Raw genomic sequence first — 19,131 nt, forward strand, 5'->3', positions numbered from 1 at the left:
TAAAGCCACTCATTTGTTTTTATTGTTCTGATAATTATCCCTTGCAGGACACGACCCAAACACAAAACCAATAAAGAGACAAATTTCACAGTACAAAAAAAAAGTTCTATTTTTCCCCCATGACATTAATAATAAAAAAAAAAAAATGACTTCTTGACACAGTACCAGGTTGCAATTATGTTTGCAAACACTCAATGTTTAACAGAAGGCTTCGTTTCTTTTGTACGTGATACATTGTAATTGTCTATATACATCAACGCCTAGCGCTTTTATATACACTGCCAATAAATAGATCATTCCAGGTATAAAGCCAGTGTTTATACTTGATGGTTAGGGGGAGCTGGAGAGAGAACAGGGCAGGGGGTGGAAGGAGCATGCAGGCTTAACCTTCAGGACAGACCAGAAAAAAAGTAACCCCCTCACTGCCAGAGAACCTGATCTTGTATAGGAATAGAAAACCTCATTTGCAGAAAATCCCCCAAATGCCCCCCCCCCCCCATCTCGATCATTGTGAGAAATATTTTTTTTATTCTGGGGGGAAAAAAAATTCACATGGTGAAGAAACAAAATATATAGTTATACAGCCATGATCACTACATTTTTAGAATAATTCCTGCATTCTTTGCCTAGTCCGGCTTACCGCCTTAAAAATTCATTGGACTAATGCTTAACACTGGTTTATTAAATGACCTTCGGATTCAATGCCGGCTGACACCTTTAAATGGGCAGTTCCCAGCTAAAATGACCTTGAAAGTGAGATCAATGTAATGCCCTTTAAAGCACATTAACCAACCTTATTTTACATTTTTCCAAGCCGTTTTGTATATTCTATTAATTTTTTTCTGTTTTTTTTACTAAAAAAATAAAAATAATAATTAATAAAATGTTAAAAAGGCCCACAAGCAGCCTGCGGCGGTGTTTACATGGCAACTCCTGCTGGGTTTAGGCTTTGGTCCCGCTGCATCCGGCAGCGCACGCGGCCACGGACCACCAGCCCCTTTCCTCTAGTGTGCAGGTCCCCGCTGGCTCCGTACTACTTGGCTGACTGCGTGCTGCGACGCGTCAGCCGACCGATGCTGCAAGCTCCACGTGGTGTGGCTGTCAGCCAATGAGGGAAGGAGCTACGGATGGGAGGCGGCTTGGAAGGGTGTGTTTGTATTGTGGGGGGGGGGGGTGTGGACAGCACTACGATCTCAGACCTGGCAAAGTTTTACCACGCCCCCATCCGCTCCCGCCTCCCTACAGATCGCATATCGCGGTCAATTGCCTGTCAGCGCGCCGCCTGTCTGCAGTGTGGGCGCGCTGACTGAGGGAGGGGGGCCTTGCTTGCCGGTGGCGCGTGCAATTCACTGCACCGTGATCTGCAGTCTGCAGTGAATTTTTTCCAGCACGGGGGGGTGGCCAAAACGGGTGGGGGGGTGCGGCCATGACACGAGGGGGTGGGACGGCCCCTCAGCGGGACGGCCCCATCAGCCCCTCGGCCTGCACTCGGAAGCACACAAATACACACGGAGGAGTGGGGGGGGTGGATCGGAGCAGGGGGGGTGATCGGAGCAGAGGAGGGGGAATCGGAACGGGGAGGGATCGGAGCAGGGGGGGGGGGAATCGGATTGGCTGCCTTGCGTGTCACGTGACGCGGCACTCGCCGAAACCACAAGCTCCTTGTGGCTCCGGCTGGCTGACACGTCACAGCACGCAGTCAGCCACATCAAGAACAGAGGCAAGCAGCTGGTGTTCTGCGGCCGCGAGCGTCACCGGCCGCAGCGGGACCAAAGCCTTATGCTTACTTGCTCCACTTCAGACTACAAGGGCCTTATCAGAGAAACCGTCTTATCCCAAGCTTGTGAGTTAAGGCTCTATGACATGTAATAATGGCACCAGTGGAGAGGGGATTAAAAGCCATATTAATTTAGGTTTAAGCCTTTTGTAGGAATACAACAAAGATGCATCAGCGAGCGTGGGGGAAAAAAAACCCACAAAGGGGACGTATTGGACACTAAAATGAAGACATCGAACAAAAAACAGAGAGGGAACTGCACCTTTAGAGGACAGTATTTTAGATACGACATGGTATATACCTTATAAAGGCTCTCTGTTAAGTATACTTACAGCTTTCACCTAACTTAATATTTAATGCTAAGTGGATCTACATTTTTGACCTTAGTCCCACTGAAATCAAAACGGGTTTCATTTTTCTAAAAATAAGTTTCAGCAACCTTCACCGGTCCCATATTTCATCAACAAAATCCCACAATCCTTTGCTCACCCTGCCCCCATTAAAATGCCCATTTAATTATTATTTTTTAAAAATAATCCAGATCAATTTTTGTTCTTGAAAACTAGCAACAGCTAGAACGTGTGGTGAACCCCATACATGCTTGGGTTTCATTGTAATGCCGGACAAAGTGTAAAATTACAGTCATAACTTTAAAATAATGGTTTGTTACCTACAGATTAAATGCATTGAATAATTCATGAGTGAGATATATATATATATATATATATATATATATTCTATTTCACGAGGACGTAACTTACCTGTTTTTTTTTTTTTTAAATAGCTGGTTTGTTGGCACATTTAACCCTTTAGTTGCTGTGGGTTACCGGCAGTAAAGGGGGTTACCGGCAGTAAAGGGGGTTACAAACCGTTTCAAGCCACAGGTTTGCCAGCGATGGACATGATTCCAGTTTGCGCCCGCCCTGCCCGGAGATGGAATACAAAAGGCCTTTCTGTGGTGTTTGATCATTGGAATCGGTTCTCTAGCAGCAGCAAAAACAAAAAAAAGGAGGGCCTCCCTCATAGCAGATGCACAGCGGATACAACACAGCAGCACGAGGACCGGCCCAGTGGGGAGAGGGGACCCGTCGTCCGGTACAGTCCTTAAATCCTTCAAGGAGGTATGTAAACAGTGTCTGCTTTAACGCAAAAAAGTGAAAATGAACATGCTGTGCTGTATAATGAGTATGTCTATATACTCCCGGACCTACAATACACATGCTGCACTGTATAATGATGCCGAGTATCTCTAGACACATCCAAAGCCTTAAAGTGCGGTTCCTACCAAAAAGGTGACACATTCTAAAATGTCATTCCTTTAAATGTGCGGTTTCCCCCGAAAGATTAAAAAAACAAAATAAAAGATGTTGGAAGAGATCTCACTATAATGCCCTTTCGGCAGAGTAACAAACGTATTTGAATGCATCGCTGTGAGAAAAATCCCAAAGACTGCCGTAGTGCTCCACCCCAGCAGGCAGCAGCGAGCTGTTTTCACAGAGAGGCTCATCAGTGAAGCCCTCTTGTTGGGAGCGCCTCTGACCGAGCTCTGAAGCCCAGCGGCATCACGCAGTGGGAGCATTTTGCAGCCGTCTTCATTCAGGTTTTGGGCTCATCCTTGGAATAAAAGGGACAGTTTGCACTTCGGGGAGCAGGGAAAAGTCTAGAGACCAACTCCGACAGAGCACGGTGAGATGTTTAAATGGGGAAAATAAAACATGCTGAAGGGGCATGGTTGGGGGTCCTCCTTGTAGATAAAAGCCCCCGCTTAGCCCAGGTCTCCAGTGGCCGTTGCGGCGCACACCAGATACACACCTCTATCAGGCGGGCCCCAGTAGCTTCATGCGTGGGCGCTGACGTATCGCGATGGCGCGTGCGCCGGCAGGGGAGACAAGAATTTGGTCGTCCCATGACGCAACGCGATCGGCGGGCAGGTAATGGAAGGGCAGATATGCCCTGTCATGGCCACGCCCCCCACGTGCTCCCCTACAGACCGCGGCTTTCATCTGTGCACGCGGCGCCAGGCGTGTGTGCAGCAGTTAACTCTGGGGCCGGAACCTTACGCTTGTGCGGTGTGTCAGCGTTGGTGAAGCTGCAGTTATCTATAGGGCACCTGCAGTTATCTATAGGGCACCTGCAGTTATCTATAGGGCACCTGCAGTTGTATCTGGAAGCCGTTAACACCGGGTGCTTAACTCCCATCCTCAAGACCTCCAACAGCTCAGGTTCTCAGAATGTCCCTGCTGCAGCACAAATGTCTCAGGCTCTGACTGTGCTGCAGCAGGTATATCCTGCGAACCTGAGCTGGGGGGGCATGGGGGGGTCTTGAGGGACTGGAGGTGAGCACCCCTGCGTTAACCCTTCTACTGCCAGAGACTGATCAGTAAAAGTGTTAAAGGGCATCAGCGGTGAACAGTGAGGATATGATATAATAGTGTGATCTGGGCAGATGCAGAAGGGTTTAGCGATACTCAGTACTGCTTTATACTCCAGCATGTACATTCCCAGGGGCACAAGTTCCTACAATAGAAGCTACTGTCTGTTTAACAGTTCACACAAGACATTTCTTTCTCCCCCCACCACCCCTCTCCTTTTCCAAGTATCAAAGCACTGCAGGAGTTAGAATACCCGGCAGATAATCTGATGGTAACCTGACCCTCCTAGAGCCAAAAGGCATGACGTAAGCGGCATGCAACACTGCCCGCAACCAGGTTTCATGGGCTCTGGGGGACAAAACCAGCAGCCCGTGCAGAGGTGAAGATGCCGCGGGTTATATGGAGAAATCTGCATGTCCTGTGCTCCATTTTAACCGCCCTAAAATGAATGTAGAGCTTCAAAAACGGGAGTGGAAGGGAAGTGGCCTAAAGCCGCAGTGTTTTGGCCACCCGCAAAAGAGCATCTTACAGTTTGCACGATTCCTTTGCACGCCCACAGACGTGCATTCTCCAGTCGGAAAAAAATCCTGTCACGCGTCATTCCGACCAGAGAGAGCCGAGATAAAAGGAACGCGGCAGGGAGGCGTTCGGGATTGCAGGGCGACGTGGTGAGGGAGGAGGAAGTTGTTGGAGGAGGTTTAGACATCATAACGGTTGTGTGCAGTTGGGTGTCCCTGCCGGCTGTACTGGAAGTGGTCCGTCAGCACGTTGGTCCGGTTGTACTGCAAGTCCCTGCCAGGCGAGAAGACCGTCAGGCCATTTTGGATCTTCTCCGGGGGCCCGCGATGGTGGTCCGGGCCCTGGAGCTCCCCTGAAGACAACGGGAGCAGCTGCTTCTTGGATTCCTGGTGGACGTCGTACTTTGCCTGTGGGGAAAACGAAACAACATTGTGCCGTGACCGAGCAAAACAATGTCACCAACAAGAGGCAGCCATGTTTGATTTGTGATGTCACTCATGACACAGCAAGGGGAGCCAGAAGGAAAATAATTTTAGAAGCACATTTTAATAGTGCCATTTATAGCTGCTACTGCCCTAATCAGTGCCACACCGACACCATCCAACACACTGATGCATACACAAAGTGACCAATACACGCAATGAGGTACACACAACTATTTCCACATGCACAAGATAGACACATGCGTATACAGTATACAGATACATACCCCAAAAACTATAATCGTGTTTTTTTGCGTATATGGACGCTACCACCCCTGACAGCCTGAGCCAAAAGGCGGATCTCTCTGGTTCTGAAGGTTGTGTGGGCTTTGCTAAACAGAGGATCCCGATAGGTTGGTCAGCCTAACACTCACCTTGTTATAGAGGAAGACTCCAAAGATGGCGGTCATCATGCCCAGGACGTTGGTGCCGGTGACAGGGTTGCGTAGCATGAGCAGGGAAACACTGATCACCATGATTCGCTTGGTGGCATTGGCCACGGAGTAGCTGAGGGGGCTGATCAGGTTCAGGATGCTGAAGGCGATGAGGTTCTGGGCAAAGTTACACGAGCCGCTGATCACCAAAAGCATCAATGTCCACGACCACTGAAACGTTGAGCTCTGCAGGCGGGGAAGACCGAGCGAAGGGGTAGGGGGAGGAGGGGAGAGAAGGGAGGGAGGGAGGGAGAAAAAAAAAGGAGAAGGGAGGGAGAAAAAAGGAGAGCAAAGGGAGGGAGAGGGAGGGATTGGAGAGCAAAGGGGGGGGAGAGGGAGGGAAAGGAGAGCAAAGGGGGGGGAGAGGGAGGGAAAGGAGAGCAAAGGGGGCGGGGGAGAGGGAGGGAAAGGAGAGCAAAGGGGGCGGGTGAGAGGGAGGGAAAGGAGAGCAAAGGGGGGGAGAGGGAGGGAAAGGAGAGCAAAGGGGGGAGAGGGAGGGAAAGGAGAGCAAAGGGGGGCAGAGGGAGGGAAAGGAGAGAAAGGGGGGGGAGAGGGAGGGAAAGGAGAGCAAGGGGAGGGAGGGATAGGAGAGCAAAGGGGGGGAGAGGGAGGGAAAGGAGAGCAAAGGGGGGGAGAGGGAGGGAAAGGAGAGCAAAGGGGGGAGAGGGAGCGAAAGGAGAGCGACGGGGAGGACAGTGATGTAAAGAGGGACAAGAGAGAAAGTGAGGATGAGAGTTAAGAGTAAACAAGGGAAGGAGAGAAAGGCAGTGGAGGAGAGAAGGAAGAGATCAGTTGATGCTGCTGCGTTAACGTACACCCATGTGCTTCCATCCCACAGAGAGCTCGCTCACCAGGTCGCTATCCACCAGAAAAGACGAGAGGTCCAACAACACCCAGGTGGGGATCATGAAGAAGATGGCGTGACATCCCAGGAGGTTCAGCAACCGCAGATGGTGTATCCGCGAGTCCCTCAGCACCTGCAGGAAGGGGGAGGAGGGGGGGAGGGGTGCAAACATTACGTGTTACAATGTGCTGGCAGCAAAGGGGTTAACTCCAGTCCTCAAGAACACACCTCTCCCATAACAATGGGTCCGGTTTTATGGATATCCCTGCTTCAGCACAGGTGGTTCAGTTTAATACAGGGTTATTTTTAAAACCGGAGTGGCGGTGGCCCTTGAGCACCCCTGGGTTAACGCATTGCTTGTGTTTAGGAGCGAGAGTTAGGGACCATGTAAAGAGCAGCAGGATCTGGCATTAGTGGTCAACAGACATAAAAAGGCAGAGGGCACCGTAACCCCTGTGCTGCCAGATGGCCAACAAAGCATCGCTCTGCGCATCATCGCTGCTCCCCAAAGCGTTGCCGAATCCGCCAGCCGTGAATTTACATGTGCGCTTATAAAACACTTCCCCGCTGCCTCCCGTCCTAACCTTCTTGGAAAAGATGTTCTGCAGAGAGAAGCAGAGCGTGGCTGCCAGGGCGCTGAGCATGCCCCACATGTCAAAGGACAGCTCCGTCACCGTGGCCAAGAGCACCCCGCCGATGATGGGGACCAGGGATAAGTACACCTAGGGGGAAGAAGGGAGGTCAGAGACAGGGCGTCTGCCCGCACGCAGGCACGGGCAACTGCAACAAGGTCAGATTCAGAGCAACTACCACATGTATAGGGCAGATTCAGGGCATAAAATAGTATAATTACCCATGCACAGCAAGTGATCAACATGTGATGGTACCAGGGGTACAGAGCACCCCTTTTCATTTACAATCACTTCTTGAAGGCATTTTGATACCCAGGTATTGTACAAGGTAAATACAGAGTTTATGCACACAGCATAAGCTCCATATTACACAGATACGATGCCTGACAAACTGTGGCAAAATATGTACATTAACAACTCACACACAAGGCAACGGGTTTATAAAACAAAACAAATATACATCATACAGAAAAGGGTGTCACTCCAGATTAAGCCCTATTTAGATCTTCATTAGGATAGAGAACAAGATCCAGTGCACCTTCTATACCTTAACCCAGCCCCAGCCGCCAAAATCTCGTGGATTTACAAATCTTCTCTAGATACCTTGGACAACGCGACATTATTTGAAGACGGAAGAAACGGTTGCAGTGACCCAGACTCGGCACGGTCTCGATTAGTACCGTTTATGGTCTTCTTGACATTACTTGCACTGCTTTGAAATCTTGTAGCAAATTGAACTGTGGTTTACAAAGTAACCAATTACCCCTGGCACCTAAACATCAATTGTACGAGAACAACACAAGAAGCACTCATTGCACGACCCATGTTACCGCAATTATAGATCGATTGAGTATACTACATAGTTTATTGTGTTGCTCTCGTAACGTGATGTGATAAACACATTGTTTTGTGCTGCTGTACCAAGGGTTCCATACAATATTGGGTGAACACCATTAACACTCGCAGCTGATTTTTTTTTACTAAGTTTAACTAGTCTGTTGCTTAAAATGCCAATATTACTACAATTTATTCTTAAGCGAAATAACTCACGCGATCAGCTGCTCGTAGATATGTACACAGAGCGCTATACTTCCCCTTTTGACATGGTACTGATGTACAATTGACCGTAGCCGCCCCATAACATGGCTCATTCTTCTACAGATCAGCAATGCTCCACGGATAGAAGTTGAAAAGGGAGTGCCGTTTAAGCAGCACATTAACTTAATATAAAATAACTGATTGTACACCGCTCACCAAATAGCGAATAATATAACCGGTGCAAAGGGATGGTACTAGCATGGCAAGTAAACAGGAAGACAATAGGTTAATCTTCCACAGATCCCAGATAACTGCACACAGGCTAATAGAATATATAGCACAAATACAGTTTCTTGTGTTACTACAGGGAGTGGACTGAGGGGGGGATCCTGGTAATTGCACCCAGAATTGGGATAGAGCAATCACCTAAAATGCCCTATGGGCAAAACAATAAACTTTTATTCAACATATATGTAGACGCACATTGTCACGACGCAAAAAATCAGTGAATAATAAAAACAACTAAAACACAGGCACGGGTATGTAAGGAGGTGGTGGTAGGATAAATATCAGATATACCACTGCTTAGATAGATACCTCCATTAATGGCTCCGATAGGGGTGGTAGGCGGTGAAGGTAAATATACCTAATGAAAACTAGCAATATATGCTGGTGAATCACCTGAAGCCTGGGAGGGTGTAATGGGTGTCTGTAATGCAATTAGTATGGTAGTACCGGAGGAGTGAGCCTCAGTCACTGTGGGTCATGAGAGCTGCAGATAAATACGGCTGCGTTACACACTGCTCTATCGAATGCAATGTCACCCCGTGCAGCTTATGCAGTCCCTACTCTCCTGTCTCATAGAGCGGTAAGTGCCGGTATAATGCTCAAAATCTGGCAAAGTAGCTGCGGTTAAGAGTACCCGGTACAGCAACTGACACCCTCCCTTCCCTGTAAAGGAGCGATCTCACCCGTGACCTCCGACGTCAACGCGATGACGTCATCCCGACGTACGTTTCGCGCTCGGGGGCTGGCGCTTTCTCAAGGTAGGAGGTCCCTACTGAATCATGGTAAATCTTATTTGTATACATATGAAGGGGCGTGACTGGAAAACTCCCCAATCACACTCCACTGTTGTGATGGACAGTCTAAAGAGCGTATCGTAGCGCTCGAGGGGTATTGGAGGACTATTGATGCTTTGACCCTTTGTATGCCGTCAGTTGTATTGTGGTAGGGCAAAAGAAACGGATTAAATACAATAAAGTATAACATGTGCCTAGATATGGCTGTCTCTGTCTTACTTCTTGTATAACCCTTAGATGCTACAGACTTGCCAGGTAAGTGAGTTGTCAGATAGTAGGGCATTGAATCCGTAGCCGCATTGCTCACCAGGCGTATGATTAACTCAATGTGCACTAGGTATAGCGCTCAGTGGATGGTGAGTATGGCACCAGAAGCCTGAGTGTTGATATATAGGGTGGTTATATGGGACAGTGTACTGAACATCTAGAGCTATGGTATATGTAGATGAAGGAATAGACAACCAGGTGGATATAGGTACAGTCCCTCCGTATATACTGACCTGGGGCCAACTAGTAACTATAAATATGTTATGAATGTAAATGGGCTGTGGAGTTTGGCATGGTGGTACGTTGGTTGAGGGTGTAGGACTGTTCTAACCTATGGCATCCGCCCCGTAGGTCAAAACGGACTCTATATTTAAACTGTATACCTGGATCCCAATCCGGTGTAATGCAGTACATTACACCGGATTGGGATCCAGGTATACAGTTTAAATATAGAGTCCGTTTTGACCTACGGGGCGGATGCCATAGGTTAGAACAGTCCTACACCCTCAACCAACGTACCACCATGCCAAACTCCACAGCCCATTTACATTCATAACATATTTATAGTTACTAGTTGGCCCCAGGTCAGTATATACGGAGGGACTGTACCTATATCCACCTGGTTGTCTATTCCTTCATCTACATATACCATAGCTCTAGATGTTCAGTACACTGTCCCATATAACCACCCTATATATCAACACTCAGGCTTCTGGTGCCATACTCACCATCCACTGAGCGCTATACCTAGTGCACATTGAGTTAATCATACGCCTGGTGAGCAATGCGGCTACGGATTCAATGCCCTACTATCTGACAACTCACTTACCTGGCAAGTCTGTAGCATCTAAGAGTTATACACGAAGTAAGACAGAGACAGCCATATCTAGGCACATGTTATACTTTATTGTATTTAATCCGTTTCTTTTGCCCTACCACAATACAACTGACAGCATACAAAGGGTCAAAGCATCAATAGTCCTCCAATACCCCTCGAGCGCTACGATACGCTCTTTAGACTGTCCATCACAACAGTGGAGTGTGATTGGGGAGTTTTCCAGTCACGCCCCTTCATATGTATACAAATAAGATTTACCATGACTCAGTAGGGACCTCCTACCTTGAGAAAGCGCCAGCCCCCGAGCGCGAAACGTACGTCGGGATGACGTCATCGCGTTGACGTCGGAGGTCACGGGTGAGATCGCTCCTTTACAGGGAAGGGAGGGTGTCAGTTGCTGTACCGGGTACTCTTAACCGCAGCTACTTTGCCAGATTTTGAGCATTATACCGGCACTTACCGCTCTATGAGACAGGAGAGTAGGGACTGCATAAGCTGCACGGGGTGACATTGCATTCGATAGAGCAGTGTGTAACGCAGCCGTATTTATCTGCAGCTCTCATGACCCACAGTGACTGAGGCTCACTCCTCCGGTACTACCATACTAATTGCATTACAGACACCCATTACACCCTCCCAGGCTTCAGGTGATTCACCAGCATATATTGCTAGTTTTCATTAGGTATATTTACCTTCACCGCCTACCACCCCTATCGGAGCCATTAATGGAGGTATCTATCTAAGCAGTGGTATATCTGATATTTATCCTACCACCACCTCCTTACATACCCGTGCCTGTGTTTTAGTTGTTTTTATTATTCACTGATTTTTTGCGTCGTGACAATGTGCGTCTACATATATGTTGAATAAAAGTTTATTGTTTTGCCCATAGGGCATTTTAGGTGATTGCTCTATCCCAAATCTGGGTGCAATTACCAGGATCCCCCCCTCAGTCCACTCCCTGTAGTAACACAAGCAACTGTATTTGTGCTATATACTCTATTAGCCTGTGTGCAGTTCTCTGGGATCTGTGGAAGATTAACCTATTGTCTTCCTGTTTACTTGCCATTAACTTAATATCACTGCTCTTTAATTATGTGTCCACTGCTCCACTTGAGTTACAGTTAAGTTATTGTCCCCCCCCCCAGTCAGTCAACTATGGGTTTTATATGGTTGCATGACAACCAGTCACTTTGGCACTAATGGTTTGTGTTGGCGTCTGGGACTAGGTTAGGTGTAGAAGGTTCATGGTTTCATGAACAAAATCCACATGGGAACCAAAATATTGATCCTGTAAATACATTTTCACCAGAGATTTGAGATCACTGGAGTGACGCCATTTTCAGTGACATTGCCCCAAACTGGTTTTATATTGACTTGCACCCGTCGCAGGAAGCAACCAGTTGGAATGGTGAGGGCTCCTTTTTCCATTTGATCACATGTACATACAAGGCAGGTGGAGGGAAGAGAACACACGGTCATTACACGTTCTGCTGTATAGATGGGTAATTACATCTCTAGTGAGATACACTAAACTTGTGTCTGGGAATAGCAGAGCTACAGTATAAAAATATACAGAAGTCTGTGTGATCGTTTCCATTCTATCCCAATCAGATAGTTTAATAATGTGTGTTATACAATAAGCAGTATTGTTCCATCACAGGTCTGTCTGTGTGTGTCCCTTCCACTATAAAAGGGGCAGAAGGACTGACTGTGGGCTACCGATTCCTCCTGTCCGTCACTGTGCGTAAACGTGTCGCAGTCCCCCATCTGTCACCATACTGTGAGGGGGACAGACTTCATGTACCAAAGGTCTCTGTCTGTGTCACTCTACAGGTCTAACTAATGTCTAACTATAATCCACAAGTCTCTTCTGTCATGGACACGTGGCGGTGACGGCAGCTCTCCTCTTACCCTGGTGGTCTGCTTCTCCTTCATTATTATCCTGGACAGCAGCACCACCCAAATAGGCATTGTGGCCTTGACTGGAAAATAAGAAAGGGACAGTGACGTCACAAGGTAAACACAGAAACGCCCTGAACTCAAACTAAACGCACCCAACTGGGCTCCTTATGGAGCCGTTACTGCGAAGCACTCAGGCATGCAACACCTCTCTACATTCCCCACCTGTTTCTCGGTTAAAAGCAGACCCCCCAATTATATGCAAATAGCCATTTTACTTCAAACAGGAAGTGCGGTCCTGAGAACCGCGGAAGGAGAAGCTTAGTGGTAAAGTCACTGTAGTGGGCAAACCCAGTTCAAATCCCAGTGTTCTCTCCATATGATGTTGGGCAAGTCACTTTATCTCCCCACGGGACAGAGCAAAATTATACGCGCTGCGTACACTGTCGGCACTATATAACCAATATAAAGCAGCAACCTCCTTTCAAAATAGATGGACACAAGTTTAGTCTTTTCACCTAAATAACCCCCTTTTCTCAATTCCTTAAAAAAGAGGCTATTTTGTTCTTTTACTGCAGAAAATTGATTTGTTTTCCTTTCCAACAGGTTCTGCTAAATCCATTCTTATAACGCAACTATAACACACATCACTGCAAAATGCTCCAAGAACTAGATTGTTCATCACTCGAGTCTAGGCGCAAAATTCAACTTTCCTGTCTTGCCTTCTAATTCTTTATGGAGAAGCTACCCAGCTACCTGAACAAGCTCCTCACCCCTTCCACATGCAGCACCTATCACCTGAGATCAGACTCCAAAAGACTGTTCATGGTCCCAAGGCTCAACAAAGTATCTGGCCGCTCCTCCTCCTCTTACCGTGCACCCCAAAACTGGAACAACCTACCAGAGACTCTCACATCCACCACCAGTTTAAGTTCTTTCAAAACTAAGGCTGTCTCACACTTTAACCTGGTCTGTAACTGTTACATACGCCCATAATATACATCTTCTCTAACTGTGCATGCAATGTCTTGTATATAATGTATACCTTGTTCACTTATGTAACTGTATTTGTAACCATGTATTATTTGTCTTACTCTGTACACAGGACATACTTGAAAACAAGAGGTAACTCTCAATGTATTACTTCCTGGTAAAATATTTTATAAATAAATAAATTCTTATAAGACTTTGCTCCTCTCTGTCAGCGATTTCCCTATTGGCAGAATTGGAGTTTGCACAGGCAAAGACCCCGTCTCCTTATCTGTATTGGCTCTTGCAGGGGGGACACGGTTGGCTAGAGATTGACAAATGCTCCTCCTCTCTGCCCCTCCCCCCACCAATTAAGAGACCCATATAAAAAAAAGAATTTCTTCATTTCCAAAACAGACCAATGCTGGGCTTAATTTCTTAAAAAGGGAGATAATTACATGTTTAAAAATAAATATATCACACTACCAGGGATTGATGCTGCAAAAGTTTAACAGCATATTTCAAAATGCAGATACAGCGCATACAAAAGCTAGTGCAATTAAAAGGCGTATTCAGTGGTTGAAGTGTGACTGAATGTTACTGGAGGCAGCCCCATTAATGTTGGGACATGGTGAAATTTAGGGGAAAATAAATTGATTCGGTCAGTGAAGGTTTCACATGGATACAATTTGCTTACAGAGAAATAGACACCAAAAATGTGTCGGGAGAGTTGCAAACAGACTCGCTCTACGTGCAAAGCCATACACAGAGAGAGAAGTTAATGGTAGCGAAGCACTCGCAGGAACTTTTGGGAAAAAAAACCCAGTGATTTACGTGATTACATCAACGTTTCGGTCCCATTACAGGACCTTTCTGAAGATGTGAATTGGAATGAAACGTCGATGCGCTAAATAAATCCCTATTTCTTCAAAAGTTCCTGTGAGCGCTTTAGCAACACCACTATGATTAAGACAATGATTAGGTTAATTCTAACACACCCAGGAACCTTTTTTTTTTTGTTAGGTGAAGGGTGTTGGTATGTATTTATAAAATGTTTTACCAGGAATACATTGAGAGTTACGTCTCATTTTCAAGTATGTCCTGGGGTAGTGGGGGATGCATGCACGTGTCAGCAAAGGGGTTAATTTAATAGACAAGCCTTGGTTTCTCTCTGAGAGGGACAGACAAGATGCTACATTGTGTTACCCACAGAGCATAAAACCTCAATGACAAATCACTCATATCCCAACTAACCTCAATAAATCAACACACAATCCCAGCAATCTCTAACCACACACACACCAAAAGGAGTGTTAGGCTGCGTCCATACACACATCAACCGTGACATCACCCGCGTGAAGAGAGAGCTTTTTGTTGACAACCTAGACGTGCCGTGGGGGCGTGTCTGTGACGTCACGGAGCTGGTTCGCCCTCATTGGGTGAATCACTCATGTAACCTGCCTGTTGCGCCGAGGAATCAGTTTGAACCGATTCCTTACGCACCGTGCGCCCCCTCCTGCTGTCACGCAGTCTATGGGTGCAATCAATGCCTTGTGATCGCGCCGCGCACGCCTCCACACGGTCTTTGGCAGTATGGACGCCTCCTTTCTAAACGTGGCTAAATGTATACAGCAAAAGAAAAAATACTCCATGCTACGTACAATGTGACAAATACATAGTTAAATACTTTAATGTAAGTATTCTCATGAATAAGGCTGCGTCCCCGCTAGCGTGGAGCTCGCTTAGCAGGCGGTGCTTGGCGAGGTGACATATATACATATATATATATATATATATATATATATATATATATATTAGTCATGGTATGGAGATTTGCACTCACGGTTTAGTTTAGGAGGCAGATGCTTGTCCCATACGTAGCACATAGACGTGTGGTAACCAGGGGATCCTGATGAATAAAGAAGACAGCACACTGCAAGGTTGATGTCAAAAAAGTGTATTGTGGAACACAAGGCCGCACTGCCCTGAGGAAGGTCCCGTTGTGCGGACCGAAACGTTGGCGGCCTTGTGTTCCACAATACACTTTTTTGACATCAACCTTGCAGTGTGCTGTCTTCTTTGGTCATCAGGATCCCCTGGTTACCACATTATATATATATATATATATATATATATATATATATATATATATATATATATATATATATATATATATATATATATATATATATGCAAGTCCCCGCTCACTCGATGCGCTTAGGTAAATAACATTTTTAAACTTTCCTGCTCGCTCAACTATTCGGCAATGCCTCCCCCCCGCAAGCGCGCGAGCAGACGCAAGGACACCCACCACACATGCTTTGAGCGCGCTCAGCGCTAGCGGGGACTCAGCCTAAGGGTCATTTAAACACTTTGGCCAAAGCATTTAAGCCTGCAGCCACTTCACGGCAGGACCAGTATGCAGGTCCTAACGCTACCTGTGAAAATTCTCATTAAACTCAATAAGTCAACACATCACATCCGTCACAACCCTCCCCATATCTCTATCAGACCCACCCTCAATTACATCCCTGACATCGCCATGTTCCAAAAGGATGCCTCAAATCCCCAACAGGTCACCTCCTCCAACAAACTAACACATTCCTGTTGTGTAAAGCTGGTTACCCCCTACCTCCCCAGCACATCCCTAACAGATGACCCCATAAACCTGACAAATCCCCCCAAACACCCAACAGGTCCCATCAAATCCCTAGGAGATGCGCAGAGCTGAATCCCAACATCTCACCATATCCCTTACAGATTCCCCACATATCACTGACAAATTTCCACCACCTACACCGGATCCCTAAAAGATCCCATAATTTTCCTAACAGATCCCATAAAACCCATAGTAAAGCCCCACAGCTGATGCCCAACATGTTACCATATCAGTTCCCGCCTACCACACACAATCACTAACAGATCCACTGAAAGCCTTATGATATTGCCACACCTGATCCCAAACAGCTCACCATGCCCCTGTCACACCCCCGCTTTTATAGTCCCTGCAAATCCCCACCTGATCCCATCCCTGTCAGACCCTACCCCAGGCAGATCCCATCCCTGTCAGTTCACGCCCCCCCCCCCCCCCCCCCGGACTCACCGGTATGCGCGTAGGACACGGGCACCTTCCAGATGCTGAAGTGCGCGGACACGGAGGCGAAGTACTTCCCGAAGGCCAGCGGGATGATGTACCAGCGGTAATACCGTGCGGGGAGCTGGGTGTGCGGAACCCCCCAGGCCCGCAGCAGCGGGGGGAGGAAGCAGCAGATGGCCAAGATGTGAAAGAGGGACACGGTCACCGGGTACGGGAATCCGTTCAGAATGATCTTATTCACCACGTTCCCCCCGGAGCTGACCGAGTACCAGAGCAGACACAGCACGGCCACTCGGGCCCCGTCCCGCATACCTCCCACCGCCAGCGGCGCCCCACCCGCCGTTCCGGCCGCCGCTGCTGCTACTGCCGCTGCCATGGCCCGTCCTCCCCCGGGAAGCCGCGGCTACACCGGGACACACACAAGCAAGCAAGACGTGGAAGGCAAGAGAATGGGAGGAGATAGGGCATTTTCATAATCGCGTCATTTCCTGTGGGGGTGAGCTCTTTAAATTTAGCGTCACTTCCGTTCGTCATCGCACCGAAATGCTTTGTGAGAGCGAACCAGTTTAACATAAACGAATGGACTGATTTCCCGTTTTTTTTTTTTTTTTTTTTATGCCCGTTGTAAATAATTTGACACCGTGTTTGAAATCTTGCCCTTTGAAATTGTATAATACATTTTTAAGTCTACTCTGGCATTTACTGCCTTTATCCCTTTCCTGATCCCGCCTATTTTCCATTTTGTGCTCAGACAAGATCACATCTGAATACCTTCTTTACTGGGACAGAGAGGGAAATGACGACTTTCTTTCCTTTTCATCCAGAGTAAAAATGTTCAGGTTTCCAAAATGAATGATTTTAAATGGATATATCGCAGCATTTTAACATATCACTGTATTAACATTACAGGGCAAAGAAATGTAGTGATGAGTGAGTAAACTGCAGGTGCATGATTACAGCTAACCATCTTCCGGTCTCATTAAATTGGTTGGGGCACTTTCACACCACGTCACTTCCCTTAGAGATCTCCACTTCACTTCCTTTCTTAGGAATAAAAGAACTGATGCATTAAACTGGGTACAAGACTCCAACCACAGATGCCAAACTGGTCTCAAGCCAATCGTGGTAGAATTAAAGGGCCAGTGTATCCTGGGACAAAAGTGAACCACCAGTAACATACGTTAAATGGAGCCGACTGACAGCTTAAAAAAAAAACCACACGTATTTTCAATCAACTTTTTAAACGTAATATTTCCATGACGAGCACAAGCATTGGAGGGTTCTTACCATCTTTATCTAGCAGTCCTCATAGGCCCATGTAAATGGTTCGCTTACTGCCAATATAACACAGCTTGCCGGAGGCCGGGGTTAGTGTCAGCAAGACCATTTATTTATCTACTCAAAGTACAGTGATGACAGCACGTTACCTCATCAGAAGTAGCTGAATGAACTCACGTTCCGAAACATGCAGGAGGCGCTGTCGGTGCTATTGCTGCCATGTATACTTTCCATACAATACGTGTCTCGCTGAAACTATATACTGGCCTCTGAGAAGCTGTGCTACGTGGGTGCTGTATTGATTTGTTCACAAGGAGCACACAGAGATATTGGAGTCAGGAAACAAAACTGTAAGGTGTTCGCTTTGCTGTTTATTGTTTGCAAAGTAATTATCAAACCATTATAACAGATCATGTTTAGAAGCGGATATGCTTGAATTTCAACAATCCTGGAGAATTAAACATTCATTTTGATCAGGATGCAAAACAGGAAAACATTTACTTTAAAGGGGGGGGGGGGGGGGGGCGGGTCTTTCTAAGGAAGCAGATTACATGTTTAAAAATAAATATATGTAAAATGTGTAACTGAATTTTTTTTTATATAAAATAATGAGCAGGTGCTGGGAGATGTATTTCTAGTAAAAAGGACCAACACCTATAAAGAGAGCATTTTGCTGTTCTGATTAGTCCCACCCAGCAAAAACAGTCCCTCTGGTCTCTAGAAGTCTCATGAACGTTTTAAGAAAAACAAACATTCAAGTCAAATTATGCTTTCAAAGGGACATTTTAAGGCTAAAGCAACTTACCACTTTCCTACCAGAAAATAAAATATATAGCTCCTGGTGGAAATTAAGTTATAGGGAGAGGCGATTTCCAGCTCGTCTGTGGGGGATAGGAGTGGGAATAATAACTGGGAGAGAAAGAAGGAGCTGTGTGTGGTGTGTGTTAATACCAGCAGCAGAAAAATAGTCCTTGAACGTGGTGGATAGAAAATATCCACTAAGCAGCAGGGCTCAGTGATATTTACATAGCAAAAGCAGGTGTTCATACAAAAAACGCCACTGAGATGCAAGGGCAGAGAACATGGATACAGAAGCAGTGTATGGGCATAGCTAGTTGGCCCAAATACTAGTACTGTTGTGAAAGTGGTATAACAGAGTTGATTATCATTAGGGTGTTCTTTTTTTCCATACATCGGTTCAAATGCTGCTTCGTTTACTTCCTCTTGGTTATTTATATTGCCTTCTAAAACCTCTGCATAAATCCCAAAAGGTGTCTACTGGTGCAAGGACTTAACTAGTCAGTAACACAGGGCCATATTTACTTAGCGGTGCTATACCATAAGACACCTTAAAGCCTACTCAAGCCAAAGGGCCTTCTCGCCAGCATCTGTCATTGCACCACTTTGTAAATACAGCCTGAGTAATCATTTATAAAGAAGAGTCTTCCCCATGTCACTTCAATATTTACAGTCATTTTATTGCCACCTGTGCAGCCAGCTCTGGGTTAGCATATTGATGATGCGCTGGTCTGTTTGACATATTCATGGGGGCAAAGCGATAAATAAGCCGGTTTCAGGTGAGGACATGGCACTGAAAAAA

At 46.6% G+C, this 19,131-nt stretch overlaps 1 protein-coding gene and 1 long non-coding RNA gene across 3 annotated transcripts in view; one reads left to right on the forward strand and one right to left on the reverse strand.

Annotated features, from left to right (window-relative positions):
- Nucleotides 1–16,755, reverse strand: SLC35E1 (solute carrier family 35 member E1). Of its 2 annotated transcripts, XR_012803475.1 has the most exons (7): nt 16,260–16,755; nt 12,200–12,270; nt 7,013–7,150; nt 6,436–6,561; nt 5,525–5,770; nt 3,909–5,075; nt 1–3,866 (listed from the first exon to the last, which is right to left on the reverse strand). XR_012803475.1 is itself a non-coding variant. In XM_075611211.1 (6 exons), the coding sequence occupies exons 1-6, from the start codon at nt 16,627–16,629 to the stop codon at nt 4,848–4,850; spliced, it is 1,179 nt and encodes a 392-aa protein (XP_075467326.1). In that variant the 5' UTR covers nt 16,630–16,755; the 3' UTR covers nt 1–4,847. The 2 variants fall into 2 exon arrangements, 1 of the variants encoding a protein (XP_075467326.1); XM_075611211.1 differs by having other exon boundaries at nt 1–5,075.
- The window catches only part of LOC142501365 (uncharacterized), a 20,568-nt gene continuing 17,458 nt past the window's right edge, over nt 16,022–19,131 (forward strand). The window contains exon 1 of the long non-coding RNA XR_012803476.1: nt 16,022–16,749. This is a non-coding gene — a long non-coding RNA (uncharacterized LOC142501365). The remainder of the gene's footprint in view (nt 16,750–19,131) is intronic.

Source organism: Ascaphus truei, chromosome 8, assembly GCF_040206685.1.
Source record: "Ascaphus truei isolate aAscTru1 chromosome 8, aAscTru1.hap1, whole genome shotgun sequence".
Lineage (NCBI taxonomy): Eukaryota > Metazoa > Chordata > Amphibia > Anura > Ascaphidae > Ascaphus > Ascaphus truei.

What these genes read in the sequence shown, in the direction of transcription:
- SLC35E1 (XM_075611211.1), bottom strand. Translation starts at nt 16,629, where the DNA reads ATGGCAGCGGCAGTAGCAGCAGCGGCGGCCGGAACGGCGGGTGGGGCG. An exon ending in TTCTGGTGGATAGCGACCTG is followed by an intron (nt 5,771 to 6,435) that starts GTGAGCGAGCTC and finishes CCCCGCCTGCAG; the next exon opens with AGCTCAACGTTTCAGTGGTC. An exon ending in GAGTCTTCCTCTATAACAAG is followed by an intron (nt 5,076 to 5,524) that starts GTGAGTGTTAGG and finishes TTTTCCCCACAG; the next exon opens with GCAAAGTACGACGTCCACCA.